This window comes from Salvelinus alpinus, chromosome 30 (genome assembly GCF_045679555.1).
Source record: "Salvelinus alpinus chromosome 30, SLU_Salpinus.1, whole genome shotgun sequence".
Lineage (NCBI taxonomy): Eukaryota > Metazoa > Chordata > Actinopteri > Salmoniformes > Salmonidae > Salvelinus > Salvelinus alpinus.
In genome coordinates this window covers 32,610,898-32,637,331 of record NC_092115.1, presented here as the reverse complement: position 1 = coordinate 32,637,331, position 26,434 = coordinate 32,610,898, and the positions used below count along the sequence as shown (strand labels likewise).

The 26,434-nt window shown below is 42.7% G+C and overlaps 2 protein-coding genes across 5 annotated transcripts in view; both read left to right on the top strand.

Moving 5' to 3' along the window:
• On the top strand, nucleotides 1–23,706 carry LOC139560453 (uncharacterized). Of its 2 annotated transcripts, XM_071377251.1 has the most exons (3): nucleotides 1–215; nucleotides 7,539–8,002; nucleotides 21,722–23,706. In XM_071377251.1, the coding sequence occupies exons 2-3, from the start codon at nucleotides 7,554–7,556 to the stop codon at nucleotides 22,029–22,031; spliced, it is 759 nt and encodes a 252-aa protein (XP_071233352.1). In that variant the 5' UTR covers nucleotides 1–215; nucleotides 7,539–7,553; the 3' UTR covers nucleotides 22,032–23,706. The 2 variants fall into 2 exon arrangements, 1 of the variants encoding a protein (XP_071233352.1); XR_011671942.1 differs by lacking the exons at nucleotides 1–215; nucleotides 7,539–8,002 and adding an exon at nucleotides 21,038–21,312 and having other exon boundaries at nucleotides 21,722–21,817.
• Nucleotides 23,707–23,711: 5 nt separating this feature from the next.
• LOC139560447 (voltage-dependent R-type calcium channel subunit alpha-1E-like) overlaps nucleotides 23,712–26,434 on the top strand; it is an 82,432-nt gene continuing 79,709 nt past the window's right edge. For all 3 annotated transcript variants that reach the window (XM_071377229.1, XM_071377230.1, XM_071377228.1), the window contains exons 1-2: nucleotides 23,712–23,843; nucleotides 24,928–25,067. In XM_071377229.1, coding sequence (XP_071233330.1) covers nucleotides 23,727–23,843; nucleotides 24,928–25,067 — 257 coding nt within the window. In that variant the 5' untranslated portion in view covers nucleotides 23,712–23,726. The remainder of the gene's footprint in view (nucleotides 23,844–24,927; nucleotides 25,068–26,434) is intronic.

The window sequence follows — 26,434 nt, the reverse complement described above, 5'->3', positions numbered from 1 at the left end:
CTCAGCTAGACTCCTTGGCTCCCACTCTCCTGGATTTAGCCGCACAGCACTAATCATCATCACTCAAGGATTCCACACGAAATCGTTTCTAACCATAGTCAACGACAACTTGAGGAATAAGAAGAGAATAAGACGGATTTCGTGTCGTTTTGATAGCAGGTGCCCTGCTGTGAGTCGCATAACATGTAGAATGGAGAAAGGGACGTCACTTCAAGGTAAATTATGTTTTTACAGATCAGTTAATTGGTTTTTTCCCCGACCTTCCATTACTGTATTCCCTGCAGAATCATTTTAAGTTGTTTCTAGTCGTTTATTATGTTCTCTGATTATATTGTAATGTTCTTAATTGGTTGTTTTGATTCATTTGAAATGTCCATAAAAACATCCTATAATTCCAAATATACCTGTTGGTAGCCCGGTTTCTATTACCGCATTGATTCGCAGCCGACCCATGTTTGACACACACCAGTTAGGCGAAAGGCGGTATAACTTGCCAACTCTTGTTTCAAACAATTCCGGTACGTGGGCGCGCTAATGAAGTGTTGTGCAAGATAACAGCCAAGGAAATGTTTCCAAATTAAAAATGACAGAGACTCTCAATGGAGTGGTTAACTTTATAATGAAGATTGAAAAGGCATGTGGACATCCTGATTATCTGGTCTATTCCATTATATTCTAGCTACCCCATGGCTTTATGTTTGTGAGGGAAGACGCTCATGGCTTGACGCGGTCTGAAGACGTTTCTCTGTCATTCATTTATTTAGCTCCTATGACATCTTTTATATGGCAGAATAAATAGTTCTACTAATGATCCGCTCAAATATACCTTATGCATTAAGTGAAGTCCAGACTGATAGGATTCACATCATGTTGGTTCAGGTGTGCCTAACCTATTTCCCACAGCGTCAATGTTGCTTTAATGATAATATGAGGCCAAGGTCCAGCACACAAAGCACAATAGAATACTCTCACCCTTTCACAGTATGCTGGCTGTCACTGGCTGTCCCTCTACTGTAGCCTAGGTGAGGGCAGAGGCAGCTCTGCAGTCATGTCTCCTGTGGCTGTACAGGTCTAATGAGCCTAGCTGCTGATAAGTGACTCACTCTTCCTCCTCTCCCTGTGCCTCAGCTCTCCCACACTCCATAAAGCTCCTTTCAGATCCTGCTCAATGGAAACGGCCTTGTCTCTCCTCTGTCTCAGACAGTGTCACAGCTATCCGCTGTTCTGTTCTCTTGCCGATGCCAACATACTTAAATAGCCAATTGAGGTGCCTGATACAGGTGTAGGATCTTAATTTGAGCCAGTTTACTACAGCAGGAAAATAATCCTGCAGTAACAGGAAATCTACATTTTTATATGGATTATAATTAATGGACAATTTTGTAGCAGTTTATGCATTTTTCATAAGGTAAAATCAAGTCTGAGATTTCAAAGTGGAAATGACAAACTTCAGAAGTCTTTTTAAACCTCAAATACACTACAAGTTTGACATTTCCTGCACAGCAACAGGGTAATTAAATTAAGATCAGCCAGGGTAATCCTGTGAGATCCATTGGAGCAAGGATGTTGATAATGGTGTGATGAACCCCTGGCATTTACATTATCATCCAATGATGTGCTCTTATTCAGATCATTTTAATATAGTGTATGATTGGGTCGATTTTGTTCATGTAATCAGATTGCATTCAGGAAAGGTGAGGTTAGAGAGGATCAGGTCATTCTTTTACTCCATTGAAATGATTGTTCTGCTATTGGTGCATTGTAATTACGGTATCCTGTTTTCAGCATCCTCCTTTTGGAGATTGTATTGTGTTCCCTAGAAACAAAAGTCTAAAGTGAAAGCTCGGTTTTCCATCTATAATTCTCCTTACCCTATTATCCTCTCTACGTGCTTGGTTCGTTAGTAAATATTGGTTATGTATTAGTAGTTAGTGTAGTATCTGGGATCTACATCTGTTTATATTAGTTACTATGCTGTTACTAAGCAGTGATGTATTACGACAGTGTACGTTACTACACCTAATAGGAAATGCACATGCGCACGAGTGTGCCCGGGAAGAACTGTAGAGCAGGAGAGGTTTTGACTAAACGAAAACTAACTGTACTCCCGTCTCCTGCCTGGTCATTTCTCCACAACACAAATATTACAGTGGCGACGAGGTGATTCAACTTCTTTAACGGACATTGCTTGAAGGGAAGAATGTTGCGTGAGTAATGAAACTCAAAATAATTATGTAATTCGTCAGTTATTTTTTATTTTCTTTCGCCAGTAAAAAACGGCTAAGCACTGCTAGCAGATACAGTGTTCAGGAGCTGCCAAGTAGCAAGACTATTGGAGTCCAGAATAGCGACACTGCCCTCTGGTGGTAAAATAAAAAGAACTGTCATTGAACCCATTGAAATTAGGCGATCTCAGTGGAGAAATATTATCAAGAAAGAAAAAAAAAAGGAAGAAGGAACGTAACACGGTGTGTACATTATTACAAATGAGTGCAGTGAACGAAGTAATTGCAGAAACTTCTGAAGTGAAGAATTAGATGAAAATTAAGGAATACAAGGAATAAGGAAACTGAACAATTAACTGTGAAAATGGCAACCATTAGTCGAGTACCGGAGTTTGAGGCTACAAAAGAGGATTTTGATTCCTATTTGGAGCGTTTTGAGCGTTGGCTGGCTGCAAATGAAATCAAAGATGAAAAGAAAGCAGACGTATTTCTCAGTGTTTTGGGTCCAACTGAGTATGGATTGCTGAAAGGTCTCATTGAACCAATAAAAGCAGTGGAGTTGAACTATGCAGAACTGACTGAAACTCTTTCAAGGCATTTCAAGCCTAAGCCAATTCTCATTGCAGAACGTTTCAGATTTTACCAACGTCACCAGAGTCAAGGGGAAACCGTGGCAGACTACATCCTTGCTTTGAAAAGGCTGGCAAGTACATGTGAGTTTGCACAATTTCTTGATGATGCTCTTCGAGACAAGTTTGTATGTGGTCTCACAGGTGAAGCATATCACAGAAGGCTTCTGTCAGAGAAGGACCTGACCTTTCGGAAAGCCTGTGATATCGCACTTGGACTCGAGCTTGCCCACAGGGATACTATTGAGCTATCGGGATATGCTGAACGTCAGAAAGGTGTTCACAAGGTCAGTGATGCACGTGGTGAAAAAGGCTCACAAAAGTCACACTTTTCTCAGTCCCGTCCTCAAGGTTACACAAGAACAAAGCAGCCCACATCTCAAAGGTCTAAGCCAAGTTGCTACAGATGTGGGGGAGATAATCATCAGCACAGTGAATGTCGATTCCAAAATGTAAAGTGCCACAATTGTGGAAAGGTTGGACATTTACAGAAAGTGTGTAAAGCCTCAAAACGCACAGCAAGAGCGCACAAAGTACTGTCCACAGTGTACACAGCTCAACAACAAAAAGATGGAATCTATCTCAACATGGAGTTAGCGGGAAAACCGGTAAAAATGCAGCTGGACACCGGAGCGTCTGTATCTCTGGTTCCAGAGAGACTCTACAAAGAAAAACTGAAAGAGTGCCCTCTTCAGCCAGCGTCCATCCGCCTTTCTTCATACACTGGTGACACTATTCCTGTGTTAGGGCAGATCCAGGTACCAGTCCGGTATGAGGGGAAGGAGTGGACGCTACCGCTTGTCATTGTTAAAGGAGAAAAATCAGCCTTGCTAGGCAGAAACTGGCTACAAAAGATCAAGTTGAACTGGGGAGAAATCTTCAGTCTGAGAAAGGACAAACCAGTGAGTCAAGCTATACTCACTAACATGCTGGAGAAGCACAAAGAACTTTTCAAAGATGGCTACGGCGAAATACAAGACTTCACAGCAAAAGTCAGAGTGCAAGAAGGAACCAAGCCTATCTTTCACAAACCACGTCCAGTTCCCTATGCTCTTAAGGAAGCAGTAGAGAAGGAACTGGACCGCCTACAGAAGAATAACATAATCACGAAAGTAGCGAGGAGCGACTGGGCCGCTCCGATTGTTGTAGTCCCAAAGAAAGACAAGACCGTCAGAATGTGCGGTGACTACAAGGTCACAGTAAATCGCTGCATACTACCAGAGGAATATCCACTACCAAACGCTGAAGATCTGTTTGCCACTCTAGCTGGTGGGAAGGTTTTCAGTAAGCTGGACCTGGCATTCGCTTATCAGCAACTGAAGCTGGATCCGGAGTCAGAACAGTATCTGACCATCAATACACACAAGGGGCTATTCAGATTCAATCGCTTGGCCTATGGAATCTCGACAGCTCCAGCGATATTCCAACACACAATGGATCAGATCTTGGACGGTATAGACAACGTTGTGTGCTTCATGGACGACATCCTCGTGTCAGCACCAACCATTGGAGAGCACCTTGTAGTGCTGGACAAAGTGATGTCAAGACTGGAGAAATACGGAGTGAGAATGAAACGCAGCAAGTGTGAGTTCCTCCAGGACTCAGTGGAGTATCTCGGATACAAGATTGATGCACAAGGCCTGCACCCAACCAACAGCAAGGTGGAAGCAATTGTAAACGCACCAGCACCCACAAATATCTCAGAGCTGAGGTCATTTTTGGGGCTCCTGAACTATTACGGAAAGTTTGTGGCAAACTTGTCCACATTGTTGCATCCGCTTCACCAACTGCTGCAGGCCGATACAAAGTGGAATTGGTCCCCACAATGCGAAGAAGCATTCAAGACTTGCAAACAGCGTCTGCTAAAGAGCAAGTGGCTTGCCCACTACAACACAGAGATGAAGCTGAGACTCGCGTGTGATGCATCTCCATACGGAGTAGGAGCCGTCATCTCACATGTTCTATCGTCAGGTGAAGAACACCCTATTGCATTTGCATCACGGACTCTGTCACCAAGTGAGAAAAATTATGCTCAAATTGAGAAGGAAGCCCTGAGCATAATATTCGGAGTGAAGAAGTTTCACAAATACCTGTACGGAAGGAAGTTCCAACTGCTGACAGATCACAAGCCTCTGTTGGCCATCCTTGGACCAAAATCAGCTATACCAACCCTTGCTGCACTTCGAATGCAACGTTGGGCTCTGATATTGTTAGCCTACGACTACGAGATTGAGTACAGACGATCCAGTGATCACGCAAATGCAGATGCACTATCAAGACTACCATGCAATAGTGACTCCGACAGTGAAGATGATAGAGCAGTCTTCCAGATCTCTCTCATTGACGAACTGCCCATATCTGCTTCAGACATAGCAGAGGAAACAAGGAAAGATCCAGTGCTTTCCAAAGTCTTGGACTTAACATTAGGAGGTTGGCCAAACTTCGTAAATGACGATAAACTTCGTCCATTCATCGACAAGAAAGACCAGTTGTCCACTGATCAAGGATGTGTTCTATGGGGATCAAGGGTGGTGGTACCTCAAAAATTCCAGAGGAGACTGCTATCTGACCTGCATGAGGGACATCCAGGGATCACTCGAATGAAAGCACTCGCTCGCAGTTATCTGTGGTGGCCTGGACTGGATCAGGACATTCAACAGCATGTAGGCCACTGCTCACCTTGTGAAGCTGTTCGCAACAAGCCTGCTGCTGCACCTCTTCATCCATGGTCCTGGGCTGCGACACCTTGGGAACGCATCCATGTGGATTACGCCGAGATTGACAAGCAACATTTCCTTGTTGTCGTCGATGTCCATTCCAAGTGGATGGAAGTGTTCCCTACTCAACTGACCACAGCTGAGAAGACCATCAATCTTCTCAGACACCTGTTCGCATCCTTTGGACTAGTCAAGGAGCTCGTATCGGACAATGGCCCTCCTTTCACGTCAAACGATTTTGAAATGTTTCTCAAGAACAATGGGGTAAGGCACATCCGGTCACCACCTTACCATCCGGCATCAAACGGAGCAGCGGAAAGAGCCGTGCAAACCTTAAAGAAGGCCTGGACTAGACTCGAGGTTCAGTCTGTGCCCACCCACCTAAGGCTTCCCCGGTTCCTGTTTACTTACCGTAACACACCACACACAGTAACGGAATGTACACCGGCTGAACTGTTTCTGAGACGCCAACCACGTACCCGCCTGACATTGTTGAAACCAGACTTGTCAAGCACTGTGGCAAAGCACCAGCTACAGCAGAAGAAAGCTCATGACAGACACTCAAAGACTGTCAGAGAATTCAAAGAGGGAGAGAGGGTGATGGTACGTGATTTCAGACACCCCAAGAGCCTGTGGAATTCAGGTGTGATCTTGCAACGCAAAGGACCTTTGACTTACCAAGTCCAAATTGGTCATCGCCAGGTCAACGTTCATGTGGATCATCTGCTACGGTCCAACGCCCCAGCAGAGACACGCCGAGAGAACAATAACGACCCCCAGGACTATTCTCCTGACTGTGGACGTACGGGAGAGACAGAGCCTGACCTTCCACCCGAACCTGGCCCACCACCGGAAGCCCAGGAGGAGCGGAGATATCCTATTCGACAGCGAAAGGCACCTCAAAAGCTTGACCTGTGAGTTGAGCTGTTTGAGGTAACAGACAGTAAAACAAACAAACACTTTAATATGTCCTAGATAAAAGGAAAGAAAAAGGACATTACCTGGGTTAGTTATTAGGACACAAACTCCATCTTCGGGGCAGAATAATCCCCTGGATTTGTGCTGGGCTCTGAAAAGTCTGCTTCAACCCAGTAGTTGAAAAATGTTAAGAATGCATTGTTCAGATATTGCATTAGTAGTTCCCTAACATATTTACCTTGTTCTCTGGGAGTTAAACACTATGGGGGAGGAGTGTAGTATCTGGGATCTACATCTGTTTATATTAGTTACTATGCTGTTACTAAGCAGTGATGTATTACGACAGTGTACGTTACTACACCTAATAGGAAATGCACATGCGCACGAGTGTGCCCGGGAAGAACTGTAGAGCAGGAGAGGTTTTGACTAAACGAAAACTAACTGTACTCCCGTCTCCTGCCTGGTCATTTCTCCACAACACAAATATTACAGTTAGCTTCACACAAACAGCTATTAACACTGAAAGAAAATAGGACTGCATCCAGGGAGGTCACTGTCCTTTTCTTTTCATCCAGCTGTGTGAAATAGCAAGATACACCCAATTACTCTTCAGTGAAATATCAATACAGACTTACGCCTCCGCAAGGATCAGACTTTTAACCCCTTTTATTTGACAACATCGTCATCATCACTGAAAGGAACGGACCAACTGTCAAATACTGGTGACCATTGGGTGCTCCTACATCGGACAAGTTGTTAAAGGTTAAAATAGGGAACCTCGAGGCAGGTGGACTCACTGTCTGGGAGATAGGAGAAAACAAATCTGTCTGGTCTGCATAAGATAAGACTGAACATGTCTTTTTCTAGCTTTTTATTAGCTTCTGGTTATCAGATTGAGTTACAGAAAAAATTTATTCTAAGACTCTGCACAGAAAACTATTACCAGAACATTGTTAATATATACTCTCTCTCTCTCTCTCTCTCTCTCTCTCTCTCTCTCTCTCTTTCTCTCTCTCTCTCTCTCTCTCTCATTATGTTGATCCCAGCAGCTCTTCTATCCAGAGATGCTCACCAGCTCAGATAAATCTCTCTCTCTGATGCCAGACCATTGCGCCCCAGTGGGTTTGGCTTCCGGTCCCAAAGTCTGCACCACCAGTAGGGTTATGCACGGCACCCGCTCCTCCCTCTCTCTCCCTGAGCCCGAGGCATGGCGTCGGACCCCGAGGCCCAGCCCGGGCACCACCCGTCAGGGAGGCCTAGCCCAGGGGTCCCGCTCCTGCTCCCTGCAGGTTCCCCGCTCCGGCCTGGAGACCCTGGCTCTACCTCCGCGGGCGGCCAGCTTCGACGTCCCTTACAGGGTGGAAAAGGCCGGGTCGGACACAGGCTCGGGGTCTGTGAGCCCCTGTAGTATGCAGAGGAGACGCGGGGGCATCGTGGATCAGAAGGATGTGATCAGAGCCCACGAGTCGCACAAGATGCAGAGCACACCACAGGCCCGCAGGAAAGAGTGGGAGTAAGTACACAAGATAGAGGGGGAGGAGTTTTCTCTTCACATCTCTGGCATGTGTCAAGATGAAAAGAAGCACGGGGAAATAAATGTACAGAATGTATACAGGAATAAAATGTATACAATCATTTATAGGAATGCACAGTATAATCAGCCTACATTGAGGTCAGTGGCGTAGCACAGTTTTACAGGGCCCACGCAAGGTTCGAGCATGCCTCCCCAACCCCCCCCAAAATATATTATTATAATTATTCTTACTATTTATTAGTAGATTTTTGCCATGGGGCAGAGCGAAATGATGTTGAACCCAAGTTACTGTATGCGTAGCTTGCTTGTGGAACATTGAGCTCTGAAGCCTGGAGCTCTGATTAACTCCTTAGCATTAGGAAGGAACTCCTTAGGAACTCACTTGACTGTGCCACTCCATCACTGTCGACCCCCCTCATTTCTCTACCCCCCTCTCGCCCCCCACCAGCCCCAACACACGCTCTTCATCATACCGTACATACAGCACATACTGGTATACACTGGGTTCTTGTGTCACTCTCTCTTTGTCCCTGTCTCTCTCATGCTTTCTCTCTCTCATGCGTCCTCTCTCTCTATTTCTCTGTCTATTTCTCTCTGATGAATTCTCTCTCATTCTGTCTTCTCCGTGCTCTCTCTCACTCTGTCATACACACGTACGTAATTACTCTTTTGTATCCCTATTACACAAGCACACACTCTCTTGCTTCACATCCCCCCCACCACCCCCTCACTCATTCATCATATACAGCCAAACATAATTGGGAGAGTTGTTTATTTTGGGTTGCAACCCAGTGTTCCAATGTGCAACATTGAATGCAACGGTTACTCTCTCAGTCTTGCACTATGGTGTCTATCAGGTTTGGGAATCACTTGGAATTCACCCTTAACAACCGTTTCAGCATGTTAAAATGAGATTCAATTTGGGAACTCACACATTTATTCCCACGCGTTCCCCCCGAATCCCACCTCAAGTGTTTTTGTAGGCCTAATAGAATGTCCAGCAGAAAGGCCAGACATCATGGTTTATCTGAGTGTAGTGTGCATACCTGACCATTAGAGGATGCCACAGAATAAAACAAAGCAGACCGTGGAAAATCAGATAGATAGTGGAGATGACAATTGAAAGAGAACGTCTTGTTCTTCCTAGCTGTACACATAATAGTTTGGTATTTGCTAAACATGAGCAGTAGAGCAGTAGAGATGGTGAGGCTACACAAGTAGTGTATGACTGGTTTCAATAAAGTATTTCTAAGGATCTTACGAAAGGTAACAAATAACTTTTAACTGACATATGAGTGTGTGTCTGAAGATCGACACCTTTTTGACAAGTGTCACAGGATGGGATGGACCAACTACTTTTGACTGACAGTTGTCATCTTTGAGCAATATTGTGCAGGATAGTGGTTACCATAGGAGACATAAACAACATTTTACCATTATCAAAATGCAACTTTGATTGAGGGTGTGGGGTACAGTTAGTTACGATTAATATGACTATCTATATAAGCTTCAGTTATTGGTATGTCCAAACCAACATAACTAAGGAATATAGCGTGTCTGTTGCTAGGTAACGGAGAAAATAAAAGCGATATAGCCACTCCAGTCAGTGTTTTTTGGTGAAAGTCTCTGTGACAGTTACATAAATGCTCTTCAGAGTTCTGGCGATAAGTACACCCATTAACGTATTAACGTGGTGCATCTAGGAATATCTTTAAAAAGGGCTGTGCTTATTATAATTTCCTCCTCCTAAATGTTGTGAAGAGATAAGTACATAATTTGTTTTCCTGCAATGTCTAGAGAAACAAGAGATGGCACCGGAAATGCTCTTCTCCTCTTTGTATATCCAATACAGAACTTCCTACTGAAACACATAATAACAGCACACCATTTCTGACATGACCCCCCTACTGAGGTCATCTTAGTGGAGGTGTAGTGTAGATGTGGCCTCCACCTACTACATCCGGTTACCCCCACCAGAACAGACAGAAGGTTACTCGATTGTTCCTGGTGCTTTCATAGGAACAACCATGCTAAACCTTCTGATGCCATGAACTATGAAGTGACATCTGAAGGCATGATGATGATGATGATGAGCTGACATAATGATAAATGCATGATTATTATGCATGAAGTGGATTCAATCTGGAAACAAACTCAAACGTGTTTCTCTGTGCAACTTTGATGATTAGATATTGGATCATGATGGGTTGTTACATCCAACATAGTGAGCTGAGCGGTGTTCATACACGTTCAGTTCACTTATTTTACCGGAGAGAAATATTGTTTGAAGGTGGTATTGGCCTCTCCGTTTATCTAGAGGGACTGAAACCTTGACATGATGTGCTTGAAGCGGAGTTGCCCTGGGGGAAAAACGATTTCTGTAGGAAGAGGTTGCTCTATTGTGCAACGTGGCTTTTGTTGGCAAAATGAAAAGAACAGAGCAGAAATTCAAGAGAGCTGTGTCGCTATGGAAACAACTGTTAAGATAGAGAAAAAAGAATGTTTATAGAAATTGACAAAATATTTTAGGGGGGTCTTTTTCTGTGCTTTATGTAATGGAGGTTTATGTAAAAAAGATAGCTGGATTTAATTTTTTTTTTTTTTTTTTTACATTTCTCCCTCCTTCTTTCTCGCTCCCCCTCTCTTTCTTTCTCTCTTTCTCTCTCTCTCCTTATCTGCACATACAGTATACATCACATACAGTATACATCACATACGGTATACATCACATAGAGTATACCCATAGGGATGGGGGGAGGGAGTGTTTGGATGACGTGGTAGTCATTTGTAAGACCCATCTCCACATCTCCTTCGGTCCCCATTGGGAAGGGAAGGACAGCCGCAGATGGAATGAGAGAGCCTGGTTGCCAAATTAGGTCTCCATCACACTCTGAACTAGTGTTAAAGCCCCTGCTTTCTTCTCCTCTCCCTCAAAAAGGGGGCAGCCCTTCAAGATCTATTTCATGATCTATTTTCATTTCAGACATGATATTCCGATATTAGCACAATGACCTGGATTGGTTAAATGTTTTTAATAGTAGCCTACAAGTTCGTCTTCAATAATACAAATATCTGAATGCTCTCAGTGTGTAGCCTAAAGCTAATACATTCACCTCCCAAAGTATTGGCACTCTTGATAAAGGATTATTTCATACAGCAAAAAAATTAACAGTATGAAGTAATACAAAAAAAGGGGGAAATTACATTGAGCTCCAAAAGTACTGGGACAATGACACATTTTTGGTTGTTTTGGCTCTGTACTCCAGCACTTTCGATTAGAAATGATACAATGAATATGAGGTTAAAGTGCAGACTGTCAGCTTTAATTTGAGGGTATTCTCACCCATGGCGGGTGAACCATTTAGAAATTACCCCCAAGACATGCTAACCTCTCACCATTACAATAACAGTGAAGGTTAGCATTTTGGGGTGGGGTTATGATATTTGTGCGATTGTAACTTTCTCACTCATCATTATTCACGATCCATTCAGGATTATCTGTAATCATGGTATCATCCACATTAATGTAGAAGTGTTTAGAAACATATTATATTCTTCTTTACAATAAAAGTGACTCCAAAATGACACAATACATTATTTACCATTCATTTCTATTGGGCACAAAATAATCTGAAACACAACCAAAACAAACAGAAAATGCCACCCAACAAATGTGTAGAGTCACAAGCTTGATGTAGTATTTTAATATTTGAATCCATATCAGGTGAACCATTTAGAAATTACAGCACTTTTTGTACATACAGTGCATTCTGAAAGTATTCAGACCCCTTCCCCTTTTTCAAATTTTGTTACCTTACATCCTTACTCTAAAATGGATTTTAAAAAAAATTCCCCATATCAGTCCATACCAAGTTAGACGCACAAATAAAAGCCAAAGAAAAGTCCAAGGGCCACAGTTGGAGAATTACAGAACTTACAATGCAAATGCGTTGGCATTTGGGTTGGAACCTGGTGCTATGGTCAGATGAGACGAAAATAAAGCTCCTTGGCCTCGCACACCAGTGGTGGGTTTGGCTACGGAAGAAGGATGCATATGCAGAAAAGAACCTCGTACCTACTGTAAAATATGGTGGTGGATCTGTGATATTATGGGGCTGTTTTGCTTCCACTGGTCCTAAGGCCCTTGTTAAGGTCTACATCATCATGAACTCTACCAAGTACCAGGACATTATAGCCCAAAACCTGGTTGCCTCTGCTAGGAGGCTGAAACCAGACCACAAGTGGATCTTCCAGCAAGACAATGACCCCAAGCACACATACAATTTACAAAGAAATGGTTAATTCACCACAAAATCTACATTTTCCAATTCCCATCTCAGTCTCCGGATTTAAACCCCATTGAAAACCTGCGGTTTAAATTGAAGAGCACAGTTGATAAGCGCAGACCGAAGGATATCAAGGATCAGGTAAGATGCTGTATGGAGGAATGGTCTAAGATCCCTCACAATGTGTTCTTCAATCTCATAAAACATTATAGAAAAAGTGCACCCTCCTAGCAAGGGGAGGGTGCACAAAGTATTGAAAATAGGGGTGCCAATATCTTTTGAAGATTTCTTTGGCATTTGACATGGAGTAGGCTACAAGGAGTGCAATGTTAGCTCAAAAGACTGGTACCCAGCACACTGGACACACCATGTAATATCAACGTGGAGAATTGGGTAATATTGGGTAATATTTGATCAATGAAATTCCTACCTAATATATTGAATTATGCTTGGTTGACAACGCAACCAAATATCAACTATCTACTGTTTGGATAGTTAGATCTGAGCCACTGGCTTAATCCTATTATTTGATTTCTTTAACTTGTATGTTTTGGTTGAGATGCAGATTTGAATCCAACATATCATAAGTTAATAGGCTATTTACCATATTGCAAAAGCATTACTGAATTGTGTTTGGCTGTCAACGCAAACAAATATCAACATTTAAAGGAGAGGAACTCATCACTAAGCTAAGGACCCTGGGACTAAACACCTCTCTCTGCAACTGGATCCTGGACTTCCTGACGGGCAGCCCCCAGGTGGTAAGGGTAGGCAACAACATGTCTGCCACACTGATCCTCAATACTGGGGACCCTCCGGGGTGTGTACTTAGTCCCCTGCTGTACTCGCTGATCACCCATGACTGCGTGGCCGAACATAACTCCAACACCATCATTAAGTTTTCTGACGACACAACACTGACAATGATGAGACAACCTATAGGGAGGAGGTCAGAGAACTGGCAGTGTGATGCCAGGACAACAAACTCTCCCTCAATGTGAGCAAGACAAAGGAGCTGATCGTGAACTACAGGAAAAGGCGGGCCGAACAGGCCCCCATTAACATTGACGGGGCTGTAGTGGAGCGGGTCGAGAGTTTCAAGTTCCTTGCTGTCCACATCACCAACAAACTATCATGCTCCAAACACACCAAGACAGTCGTGAAGAGGGCATGACATAACCTTTCCCCCTCAGGAGACTGAAAGGATTTGGCATGGGTCCCCATATCCTCAAGAAGTTCTACAGCTGCACCATCGAGAGTACCCCCTGTATATAGCCTCGCTATTGTTATTTTATTGTGTTACTTTTTATTATTTTTTACTTTAGTTTATTTGGTAAATATTTTCTTAACTCTTCTTGAACTGCACTGATGGTTAAGGGCTTGTAAGTAAGCATTTCACGGGAAGGTCTACACTTGTTGTATTCTGCGCATGTGACAAATAAAGTTTGATTTGATTTGAGATGTTTTTTCTGCTTGGATAGCTCCATCTATGCCACTGAGTCTGGCTTTAATTCCAGTTTGTCTACAAATTAATAAATTGTCTCCATTTCAACCAAAAATCTAAGTTAAAGAATAGGGTCAAATCAAACTTTAATGCACTTTAAATACAGTTTGATTTGATTTAATCCTATTCCAGTGGCAATTTTAGCATGTAAATCTTGGTGGGGCAAAAAACTATTTTTTTTATAGCAAAGCCAATACACAGTACAACACTAAACAATACATTAATTTCACTATAACAGTGACAAGCGGTGCCCACAAACTGTTAGGGCATACATAAAGGTGTACCAACAGCAGTTCCAACACCTTACCACTGCTACCCCTGGCTATCATCGGAGCCTTTTCTGGCAGCGAAACAGTTCATTCAGCCTAATTTCCTGCCTTTTAAAAAAACATAGCTGATATGGCTGACTTGCTTAAACAAATGTGGTTTCTTCTGACAATTGAGATGTACAAACTATGGCATAAGGGGACGACGCGCGTATAAAAGGCAATCCGTAATTTCAATTAAGACATTAATGAGCAAGCTAGGACGGATGTAGTCAAAATAACCATTTGTTCAGCACTTTTGAAATGTACAGCGACAGAATTCAGAACATGGGCCGTTCTTACGGTATTCTCCCTGTACACCAAGTCAGAACCGTAGGATAAATAAAGGGGATTATAAGCAGACAATAAAAGCTCTTAACATATTTAATGATGACATTTCTCTAAAACAGGTTGTAGGCTACATGTGCACCACCAAGTCAGAACAGTCGGCTAAGTTATGAGGGGGAAAGGGACCAAATTATTATGGTGAGGCACATGGCCTACTAACAGCTTACTACACAACATACACTTAGTATTAATTTCTTAGCTACAGTATACATATCTCCCTGGCATATTACATAATTTATGCAGCAGCATACAAGACATTTTTGGACTCACCTTGTTGTGCTTTGTTCACTTGAAGAGGAAGGTGGCGTGGCAGTCCTTCGTGGGCAAATTTTTTCATCAAACTTTATAATCAAAGTCTGGCATTCTCTGGATTTATGGTGCTTTCAAGACAACTGGGAACTAGAAAAAAAACAGGTTGAATCACAACATCAGTGATCTTCAGGTCGGAGCTCTAGAAAGAGGCCCAAGTTATCAACTTGAAATTCCGAGTTGGATGACCGTTCAATACGTATTTTCCCAGTCGGAGGCTGTTTTTTTCAGAGTTCCAAGTTGTCTTGAACTCATTGAAGTCTGAGCATTCCAAGTTTCCAGTTATTTTTGGACGCAGCAGAAGTCCTGCTGGATTTACAGCATTGCCAATGTTGAATATGTATCCTTTTAAGCTTGGAAAAGAGACCCTTAAACCCAGATTTGGACCATACCCCCATGCCATGGAATAGCAGGCTAGTGATTGCTTTGCAATGCTTGCAGTTAGCCACTGATTCCTTCCAAACCGCTCATTGTTGAATTTGTGATTTCCAACTTGGCCAACAATGGCCGATGAGCACCGATATGTTTTATCTGTCATTTCTCTTCATAATTTCTCTTCATATGACAAGGATTGAAAAGGATTTGCCAGTAGATTGTTGACTTGATTCATGATGATGACTGCTAGCTTGCTAGCTAAGAGTTTGAAAGTATGATGTTGACATGATCAGTCCAATCAAAGCTACGGTAGATATAACGTGACTTTACGTCATTTTATCTGTGGCCAATAATCTTGAGCCTTCTTGGATGGGCACTTATAATGTAACTCAATGGCAGCACCCAAGGGGCTTGAATTTTCGAGGTCTACCCATAGATTTTCCAGTGACGTAGTGTCCCCATGAGTGACAGAACACTGAGTCAATCCCAGCACAATTAGAGAACATCACCAACCCCTACGCTCCGTATTTTCCGCTGGCTGCCCCACCACCACAGAAAGCACTGAGCTAGGCTGAAACACCTGCATGTTGGAGCTGCCTAACTCAAGAAAGAAAAAAAGAGACCTTGTTTGTATGCGGTTTAATTAAAACAATGATTTTCTTTCATACATTGTTTGCAAACAGATACGTGACACATATTAATGCCAAAATAACATGCAAAACAGGCAACAACAAAAAATATATTTACACTACTGTTCAAAAGTTTGGGGTCATATAGAAATGTCCTTGTTTTTGAAAGAAAAGCTAATTTTTTGTCCATTAAAATAACATCAAATTGATCAGAAATACAGTGTAGACATTGTTAATGTTGTGAAAGACTATTGTAGCTGGAAACAGCTGATTTTTAATGGAATATCCACATAGGCGTACAGAGGTCCATTATCAGCAACCATCACTCCTGTGTTCCAATGGCACGTTGTGTTATCTAACCCAAGTTTATCATTTTAAAAAGCTAATTGATCATTAGAAAACCCCTTTGCAATTATGTTAGCACAGCTGAAAACTGTTATGCTAATTAAAGAAGCAATAAATCTGGCCTTCTTTAGATTAGTTAAGTATCTGGAGCATCAGCATTAGTGGGTTCGATTACAGGCTCAAAATGGCCAGAAACAAAGACCTTTCTTCTGAAACTCGTCAGTCTATTCTTGTTCTGAGAAATGAAGGCTATTCCATGTGAGAAATTGCCAAAAAACTGAAAATCTGGTACAACGCTGTGTACTACTCCCTTCACAGAACAGCGCAAACTGGCTCTAACCAGAACAGAAAGAGGAGTGGGAGGCCCTGGTGCACAACTGAGCAAGAGGACAAGTACATTTGAGTGTCTAGTTTGAGAAACAGATGCCTGACAAGTCCTCACCTGGCAGCTTCATTAAATAGCACCTGCAAAACACCAGTCTCAACGTCAAAGAAGAGGCGACTCCGGGATGCTGGACTTCTAGTTACCCCATACTTTTGAACGGTAGTATATATACATATACAGTGGGGAGAACAAGTATTTGATACACTGCCGATTTTGCAGGTTTTCCTACTTACAAAGCATGTAGAGGTCTGTAATTTTTATCACAGGTACACTTCAACTGTGAGAGACGGAATCTAAAACAAAAATCCAGAAAATCACATTGTATGATCTTTAAGTAATTAATTTGCATTTTATTGCATGACATAAGTATTTGATCACCTACCAACCAGTAAGATTTCCGGCTCTCACAGACCTGTTAGTTTTTCTTTAAGACGCCCTCCTGTTCTCCACTCATTACCTGTATTAACTGCACCTGTTTGAACTCGATACCTATATAAAAGACACCTGTCCACACACTCAATCAAACAGACTCCAACCTCTCCACAATGGCCAAGACCAGAGAGCTGTGTAAGGACATCAGGGATAAAATTGTAGACCTGCACAAGGCTAGGATGGACTACAGGACAATAGGCAAGCAGCTTGGTGAGAAGGCAACAACTGTTGGCGCAATTATTAGAAAATGGAAGAAGTTCAAGATGACGGTCAATCACCCTTGGTCTGGGGCTCCATGCAAGATCTCACCTCGTGGGGCATCAATGATCATGAGGAAGGTGAGGGATCAGCCCAGAACTACACGGCAGGACCTGGTCAATGACCTGAAGAGAGCTGGGACCACAGTCTCAAAGAAAACCATTAGTAACACACTACGCCGTCATGGATTAAAATCCTGCAGCGCACGCAAGGTCCCTCTGCTCAAGCCAGCGCATGTCCAGGACCGTCTGAAGTTTGCCAATGACCATCTGGATGATCCAGAGGAGGAATGGGAGAAGGTCATGTGGTCTGATGAGACAAAAATATAGCTTTTTGGTCTAAACTCCACTCGCCGTGTTTGGAGGAAGAAGAAGGATGAGTACAACCCCAAGAACACCATCTCAACCGTGAAGCATGGAGGTGGAAACATCATTCTTTGGGGATGCTTTTCTGCAAAGGGGACAGGGCGACTGCACCGTATTGAGGGGAGGATGGATGGGGCCATTTATCGCGAGATCTTGGCCAACAACCTCCTTCCCTCAGTAAGAGCATTGAAGATGGGTCGTGGCTGGGTCTTCCAGCATGACAACGACCCGAAACACACAGCCAGGGCAACTAAGGAGTGGCTCCGTAAGAAGCATCTCAAGGTCCTGGAGTGGCCTAGCCAGTCTCCAGACCTGAACCCAATATAAAATCTTTGGAGTTAGCTGAAAGTCCGTATTGCCCAGCGACAGCCCCCAAACCTGAAGGATCTGGAGAAGGTCTGTATGGAGGAGTGGGCCAAAATCCCTGCTGCAGTGTGTGCAAACCTGGTCAAGAACTACAGGAAATGTATGATCTCTGTAATTGCAAACAAAGGTTTCTGTACCAAATATTAAGTTCTGCTTTTCTGATGTATCAAATACTTATTTCATGCAATAAAATGCAAATTAATTACTTAAAAATCATACAATGTGATTTTCTGGATATTTGTTTTAGATTCTGTCTCTCACAGTTGACGTGTACCTATGATAAAAATTACAGACCTCTACATGCTTTGTAAGTAGGAAAACCTGCAAAATCGGCAGTGTATCAAATACTTGTTCTCCCCACTGTATATGTTGTTGTTTTTTTAGCTAAACCCTGGGGCTCAAATGAGAATTTCAACAAGCATTTTTCTACGGCTGGCCATGCTTTCCACCTGGCTACCCCTACCCAGGTCAACAGCTCTGCACCCCCCACAGCAACTTGCCCTAGCCTCCCCCAATTCTCATTCACCCACATCCAGATAGCTGATGTTCTGAAATAGCAGAAAAATCTGGACCACTACAAATCAGCTGGGCTAGACAATCTGGACCCTTTGTTTCTAAAATGATCCACCGCAGTTGTTGCAACCGCTATTACTAGCCTGTTCAACCTCTCTTTCGTATCATCTGAGATCCCCAAAGATTGGAAAGCTGCCGCGGTCATCCCCCTCTTCAAAGGGGGTGACACTCTAGACCTATATCCATCCTACCCTGCCTTTCTAAGGTCTTCGAAAGCCAAGTTAACAAACAGATCACTGACCATTTCGAATCCCACAATACCTTCTCTGATATGCAATCTGGTTTCCGAGCTGGTCACGGGTGCACCTCAGCCACGTTCAAGGTCCTAAACGATATCGTAACCACCATCGATAAAAGACAAAACTGTGCAGCCGTATTCATCGACCTGGCCAAGGCTTTCAACTCTGTCAATCAACGCATTCTTATCGGCAGACTCAACAGCCTTGGTTTCTCAAATGACTGCCATGCCTGGTTCACCAACTACTTCTCAGACAGAGTTCATTGTGTCAAATCGGAGGGCCTGTTGTCCAGACCTCTGGTTGACTCTATGGGGGTGCCACAGGGTTCAATTCTCGGGCCGACTCTTTTCTCTGTATATATCAATGATGTCGCTCTTGCTGCTGGTGATTCTCTGATCCACCTCTACGCAGACGACACCATTCTGTATACATCTGGCCCTTCTTTGGACACTGTGTTAACTAACCTCCAGACGAGTTTCAATGCCATACAACTCTCCTTCCGTGACCTCCAACTGCTCTTATATCCAAGTTAAACTAAACGCATGCTCTTCAACCGATCGCTGCCCTCACCTGCCCGCCCATCTAGCATCACTACTCTGGACGGTTCTGACTTAGAATATGTGGACAACTACACATACCTAGGTGTCTGGCTAGACTGTAAACTCTCCTTCCAGACTCACATTAAGCATCTCCAATCCAAAATTAAATCTAGAATCTGCTTCCTATTTCGCAACAAAGCATCCTTCACTCATGCTGCCAAACATACCCTCGTATAACTGACTATCCTACCGATCCTTGACTTCGGCGATGTCATTTACAAAATAGCCTCCAACACTCTACTCAGCGAACTGGATGCAGTCTATCACAGTGCCATCCGTTTTGTCACCAAAGCCCCATATACTACCCACCATCCAACTACCTCATCCCCATATTGTTTTTTTTCTCCTTTGCACCCCAGTATCTCTACTTGCACATTCATCTTCTGTACATCCATCACTCCAGTGTTTACTTGCTAAATTGTAATTATTTCGCCATTACGGCCTATTTATTGCCTTACCTCCCTAATCTTACCTCATTTGCGCACACTGTATATAGACTTTTCTATTGTGTTATTGGCTGTTTGTGTCACATTGCTTTGCTTCATCTTGGCCAGGTTGCAGTTGTAAACGAGAACTTGTTCTCAACTGACCTACCTGGTTAAATAAAGGTGAAATAAAAATAAATAAATTACGGGTTGCCACCTCTCCTGCCCTGAATGACTGGTCGCCACTGTCCTATTCTTTAACTTAGATTTTTGGTTGAGATGGAGAGATGAATCCAACATATTTATTATGAACTTGTAGATTCCATTTGAAATCAACCAACGTTTTTAGTTGAATCCTGGGCTGAATTTTAACAATAGCTGTTGATGACTTTCCAAATGCTATATAGGCTTAAAAAGCTCAATTGATGATATACAGTAGGATTGATGGTTACATTTAATTTGCTCTGTTAAGTAGAAGGTCCTTCCCGGCCTATAGTTTTTTTTCTTATAGTGGATATTACTTAGAAGATATTGTTTTAAACGTTGTTTTAAGGTTTGTCTATGTTGAAAATTGCTTACCCTGAAGACATAATCCTATGGTAAAAATGTTACACTCGAAACAACAGTTGACTACTTTTTCAAATCCAATGTATTGTCCATGTAGATTCCACATCACAATACATTAACAACGTTGATTTAACCAGTTGGTGCCCAGTGGGAGGCTAGTGTCGTGTTAGTGGTTCTATAGAAACCCCTACAGTTCATGTTGATGGTGTGTTCTCTGATGCAATGACTGTCGCCTAGTGGTACCAATGACACACCTCGTGTTACGCAGAAAACGTTTTGAAATGCATTTCAGAGAAAGAGGCCTACAGTATGTGTATCTACCTGTATTTTACTATAACATAATGCTCACAGATAGGATTCCTAATGTGTTCCTTAATTAAATTTCAAAGGCGATTTCAGCCCACCCTTCTACCCACCACCTTATGAATTATGCCTCTTGCTATACATTTAGAACTTACAAGGACCTGCAAATGGTCTGGATAATGGATTTATATAATGCATAGTTCATGTGTATTTTTGGAAAGTGACAATTTTGAGAAAATGTCAGCGTATATCATTGAACGCTGAAAGATGTATTGCCATGGAAACGGAAATATGATTTTTCTATCTCATGATAATTCTCATTGAGATGGATGTTGAAAATTGCCATACTGAAAGACGTGGGAGGGGGTTGCGTTGCGCAAGCGTGCGGGAGCTTGCGCTCGCAGCGCATTTAGAGGCAGGTGATCATATTGAAAGATAAGCGTGCGCCTATCAAACCAGTATTATCGCATCAAATGTTTCTCTCTCCAGAAACAATTACATTTCTGATTGATAAGCGGATAGAGGAATGCAAAAATGTGTTAGTACACCAATCGTTTCGGAAAGTTACCAATATCGAATTTGGCTGGACGAGAGGAGATGCTTAAAGTTGTTGGAGACGAGTATTTCATTATCTAACGAAGATCAACTGGGTTTAGCTAAACATGCATTCTATAGTGTACGTAATTCAAGTTAATAATTTTTAGAAAGTCGGTGGATCCAATGATTTGCTTATGTTGAAACTTGCCTGGAGCGAGGCTGACAATGACTTTTCACTCGCCTGGACAGATGGGACGATTGATAGGCTATAGATTGAGATATTTTACAATCCGTGTAACCGAATCGTTATACATTGTGGAATTTGTATTAAGACGCCTCACGAATTTGACCTTTTGTAGTTTACTTCAGCATGGAATGAAATTACATGTAACTTTTTGAGGGATAATTTTGGTGCTCCAGAAGGTCGTCTCAGGCTGTCAATGGATTGAAAGTGGATCTTTTACTATTTCAATTCATTAGATTTTTCATGCTTTGATATACAAGAAAACAACATTTAGCAAGGCTGATCATCGTTTTTTCTTCCATAGAATGGCTCGGTTTGGAGAAGAGGTTCAGATGGCGATGGATTCTCGAGACTCCGGGGACCCGGAGCGCGGGGAGGACGGCGGGGACACGGCTTCAGGTACAGGGTCAGGGACAGGGTCAGGGACGCTGAAACAAACCAAAGCAGCGAGGGCGCGCACCATGGCTCTTTACAACCCTATACCCCACCGGCAGAACTGCCTCACCGTCAACAGGTCACTCTTTATATTCGCCGAGGACAATTTCATTCGGAAAACTGCCAAGAGGATCATAGAATGGCCATATCCTTCCTTATACTTTAAAGACTCATTATAAAGCTTACCTCCGGAATATCACAGCACTTAAGAGTAGTTTTCCGTTGTCTAAAAGTTGGCGCTACACTGACTTTAGTGCAGTTCAGCACCATGGAAAGCGCCATTCTTATCTAGTGCGCTATTCTACAAATGTTTCACTTTTGGAATTTAGTGAATTTAGTTGCAGGTTATGTTATGTAATGGCTGTCCTCAGTCATCACTGGAGTTCTTTAGATTTGATTGGACTGTTACTAGGCCCCATTTTCCATTTTTCATGACTACTTTAAATAGCTGGTCTACCTTCTGTACCTTTATCCATCTCCCTCAAACCCATCGTTGTACCTATTGTGCAATAAAATGCTGTATGAATGTGAGCTGGTTGTGCTCACTGAAGTTAACAGGCCTAGGTTGTAAGCATATCTCTGCTGCCGTGGTGCATGATGGAATATAAACAAGAGTAAGAGTCAGGACAAATGCATTATTCTTTTCACTTTTGTGTTTTGCGATCTGTCCTTGTCGGTCATTGCAGATACTTTTGCTGTATGAAACTGGCTCAAATTAAGATCCTACGTCTGTACTAATACGTTCTTGTGCTTTACATTCTAGCCATACAGATATTGCATTGATTCCATAATGCAATACACTGCTCTTTTGAGTATCGTCATACTCATACATTGTGTCACTCTCCTGCTTGCTGTTATCTAACCACCATCCTAGTTGTTGTGTGGGTGTGGGACCTGAGTGGTCAAGGCAAGTTGGAACGTAAAGGGTTGGAGGTTTAAGGGCGAGACTGTGAGTGTTCAGGACCAGATAGTATTTTATTTTCTGCACTTGATTGAGCTTTTGTGAGGCAATGGACCTAATAGAATCGTCGCCAAAGTGCACATGGTGTACACATGGCACTTCCAGGCAGGTTCAATCAAACGCTTAAAATATTTGAAAGAAAACAATATTTTGTGAGCCCAGGTCTGGTAGTTGGTGGTGAGTATTCATTCAGGTGACTGTGAGTGACTAATGGGAGTCATGAATCTGCAGAGTATTATTTTGTTGAGGAGTATTATTTTGTTCTCTGGATTAGCTATTTTTAAATAGTTTGAGTCGTGCTGACATGATGTGGACTCATTCACAGTAGCTCCCAGAGGCCCCCGCCACATCCTACCTCAGTGAGTTAGTGACACCATTTTCACTCAAGGCTAGAAATTAATAATGATGGAGCGAGTGTTCCATGTGGCGCCTCTTACGATAGCCAAGACAAACACAGTCTCTCATACACACACACCCACACACACACCCACACATGCACACACACACACGGGCACATACACACAGCGATGCAGCAGCAAGTCTGTGGGTATCACATTTCACATCCAGCAGGTCCCTCAAAGAGTTGTCATGTGGGAAGAGGCTGTCAGGCCAAAGTGACTTTTGAGCACACTCAGATAACCGTTACTGTAATGTTGCCATGGATACTGTATTATCTCTGATTGCTTTGTTTCGATGCCATTCTCTATATCAACCATTCCATCGTCCATCCATCCAGTTTTCATTTTACTGGAACTACCAACATCCACAGCCATAGAAGTATAACAGATTCCATTGTAATGACAAGCTCCCTCCCCACAACACCAATATAATTAGCATTATCACTATCATCTGTTTGTCAAATGATTGTTGTGTACTGTATATGATAGTGTAAAAAAGCCCTTTCCTTAACCTTATGGCCCTTACACCGTTTGAGTGGGTGATCCTGGCGACCATCACGGCCAACTGCATCGTTCTGGCCCTGGAGCAACATCTTCCTGGGGAGGACAAGACTCCCATGGCCAAAAGACTGGTGAGACTACAGGCCCTGATTGGTTTCTATTAGACTTTTAGGCTGCATCTCAAATGCCCCCCTATTCACTATAGTGTTTTAACTTACAGTAAATGGGTTACAGAGTTGAATGTGACACAGTTCATTTCATTAAGAATTATCTACAGATGTTATTTACAAGAGAGTCATTGTATTACATTGCAATTCATGTGACTGAGAACTACTACAATTTTTATTTTGTAGGCCTATTGGTTAAAAAACGGTAAGTTTACCTACCTTTCTTTTACTGTTTTGTACAGTCTAAAGTGGCCAGCAACCCCCCTCGCCCTCAGAACAGCCTCAATTAGTGGACTCTACAAGGTGTCGAAAGCGTTCCACAGGGATGCTGGCCCATGTTGACTCCAATCTTTTCCACAGTCGTGTCAAGTTGGCTGGATGTCCTTTGGGTGGTGGACCATACTTGATACACAAGGGAAACTGTTGAGCATGAAAAACACAGCGGCGTGCAGTTATTGACACAAACCGGTGCACCTAGCACCTGCTACCATATCCTGTTCAAAGGCACTTGAATATTTTGTTTTGCTCATTCACCCTCTGAATGGCACACATACACAATCCATGTCTCAAGGCTTGAAAAGGCTTCTTTAACCTGTCACCTCCCCTTCATCTACACTGGTTGAAGTGGATTTAACAAGTGACATCAATAAGAGATCATAGCTTTCACCTGGTCAGTCTATGTCATGGAAAGAGCAGGTGTTCATAATGTTTTGTACACTCAGTGTATCATAGTGCACTACTTTTGACCATGGTCCATATGGCACTATATACAGACTTTGTCGCTGAGAATTTTCCTGAAGAAATGAAAGTGGTAGTGTGTTTAAAAAAAGACTTCTAAAGTTTCTAATTTCCATTTTGAAATTTCAGACATGATTTGCCCTAACGAAAAATGTATCAACCCCAAAAACGATTTAAATGTCCTGTTGCTGGAGGATTATTTTCCTGATGGCACAAATTAAGATCCTACACTTGTAGGGTAAATAGGGTTCCATCTTGGCTCCTGTCCCTCTGATATCCTAATGTATCCATGTTGTCTCTTCCTCTACAGGAGTGTACTGAGCCTTACTTCATCGGGATCTTCTGCTTTGAGTTTGGAATCAAGCTGGTGGCACTTGGCTTTGTGTTCCATAAAGGCTCCTACCTGAGGAATGGATGGAATATCATGGACTTCATCGTCGTGGTCAGCGGGTGAGTTACAACTAGTGAAATATGGATTGCTTTGCATATGTGTGTGAAATTTGGACTAGTAATTCAAAGACAAGAAGCTCCTGCACGAATATTACTTGTTTATTTTGTGCCAAGGTTTTGGGTTTAAGGCCTAAATTAGAACATTTTCTTTGAGTTCAATGGGTGAGTGGCAGCATGGGCCGCTTGCCTCTCTTTTCCGTGACCTCCAAAGCTATGGCTGTGTGGGTGTCCACAGTGGTTTGTTGTTGTGGACTGTATTGCCAACATATCCATATGGATCTAGTCTATGGCAGTTAGGCAGTGACTATTACAGTAATGACTATGCATTGTGTGCGTTGGGCTTCAGTCAGTGTTTGTACTTAGATGCACTGTATATGAGGATGGATCCATATTTCCAACCTTGGACATATGAAACGTAGTCTGACAAACATACCATAAGTCATAAATTGGTGAAGAAATCTTATTCAATTGCCTTGATACAGTGTAGCTATGGATACCTGCTCATGTCATGACTTGTGTTGGTTAGATAGTTGTTCATCATTACGAAATGAAAATGTGTAACAACTAACATGTGTGTTTATGCATAACTAGGGGAAGTGTGTGCTCCCCTTGCACAGTGTGGCCAGCAGATAGGTGGGTGGATAAGTGGATTGGCTGTCGTGTCGAAAACCTGTTTCGCCCCCAGGACCTGTAAATGTATTCCTGATGAAGATTTTATGCAAGAAAAGGAGAGAGAGGTGGGGTAGAGAGAGAGAAAGAGAGGCAGACAGAGCGAGAGAGACACAGGGACCGTTCTTTTGTTCCCCCCAGGAATGGGTTAATTTATGCTTTATGTTTACTTATTCATAATGCTTTAAGTCAATATTATTGGCATCCATATTCGTTCACTTCTGTTGTATGGAAGGAGAAGCAGCATAAAGCATACAGTATTCAGGGAATATAGCTGTTGGCATATTGACATCAAAGCTCACCCCAACGCCCACATCTATCTCTTTCTCTCTCCACTTTCTCTTACTGAATGTACTTACATAAAAGCCCAGCTAACAACAAACGTTCCCGCAACTTAAGAGAACGTTCCCTTAAGAGTTTAATTAGGTCATTAACTAACGTTTTCATAGGAATGTTCCCGTGATTTGCAAGGAATGTTTCCAAGAGAGCGTTCCCTTAATATCAAATAGAATTTATCAAGAACGTGGTTACCGTATTCTCAGAACTTAAGATATGACTGTTCTAGAAAAGTTAAATGAGAGCCTTGCAAGACCATTAAACCTCTACAGGATCTCGGTGGGTCCCCCCGCGGGATGGTTGAGCTAACGTAGGCTAATGCGATTAGCATGAGGTTGTAAGTAACAAGAACATTTCCCAGG

Coding starts and splice junctions, on each gene's coding strand:
- LOC139560453 (XM_071377251.1), top strand. CDS start 7,554: ATGCTCACCAGCTCAGATAAATCTCTCTCTCTGATGCCAGACCATTGC. Junction 8,003..21,721: donor GCCCGCAGGAAAGAGTGGGA/GTAAGTACACAA, acceptor TTTCTTCCATAG/AATGGCTCGGTTTGGAGAAG.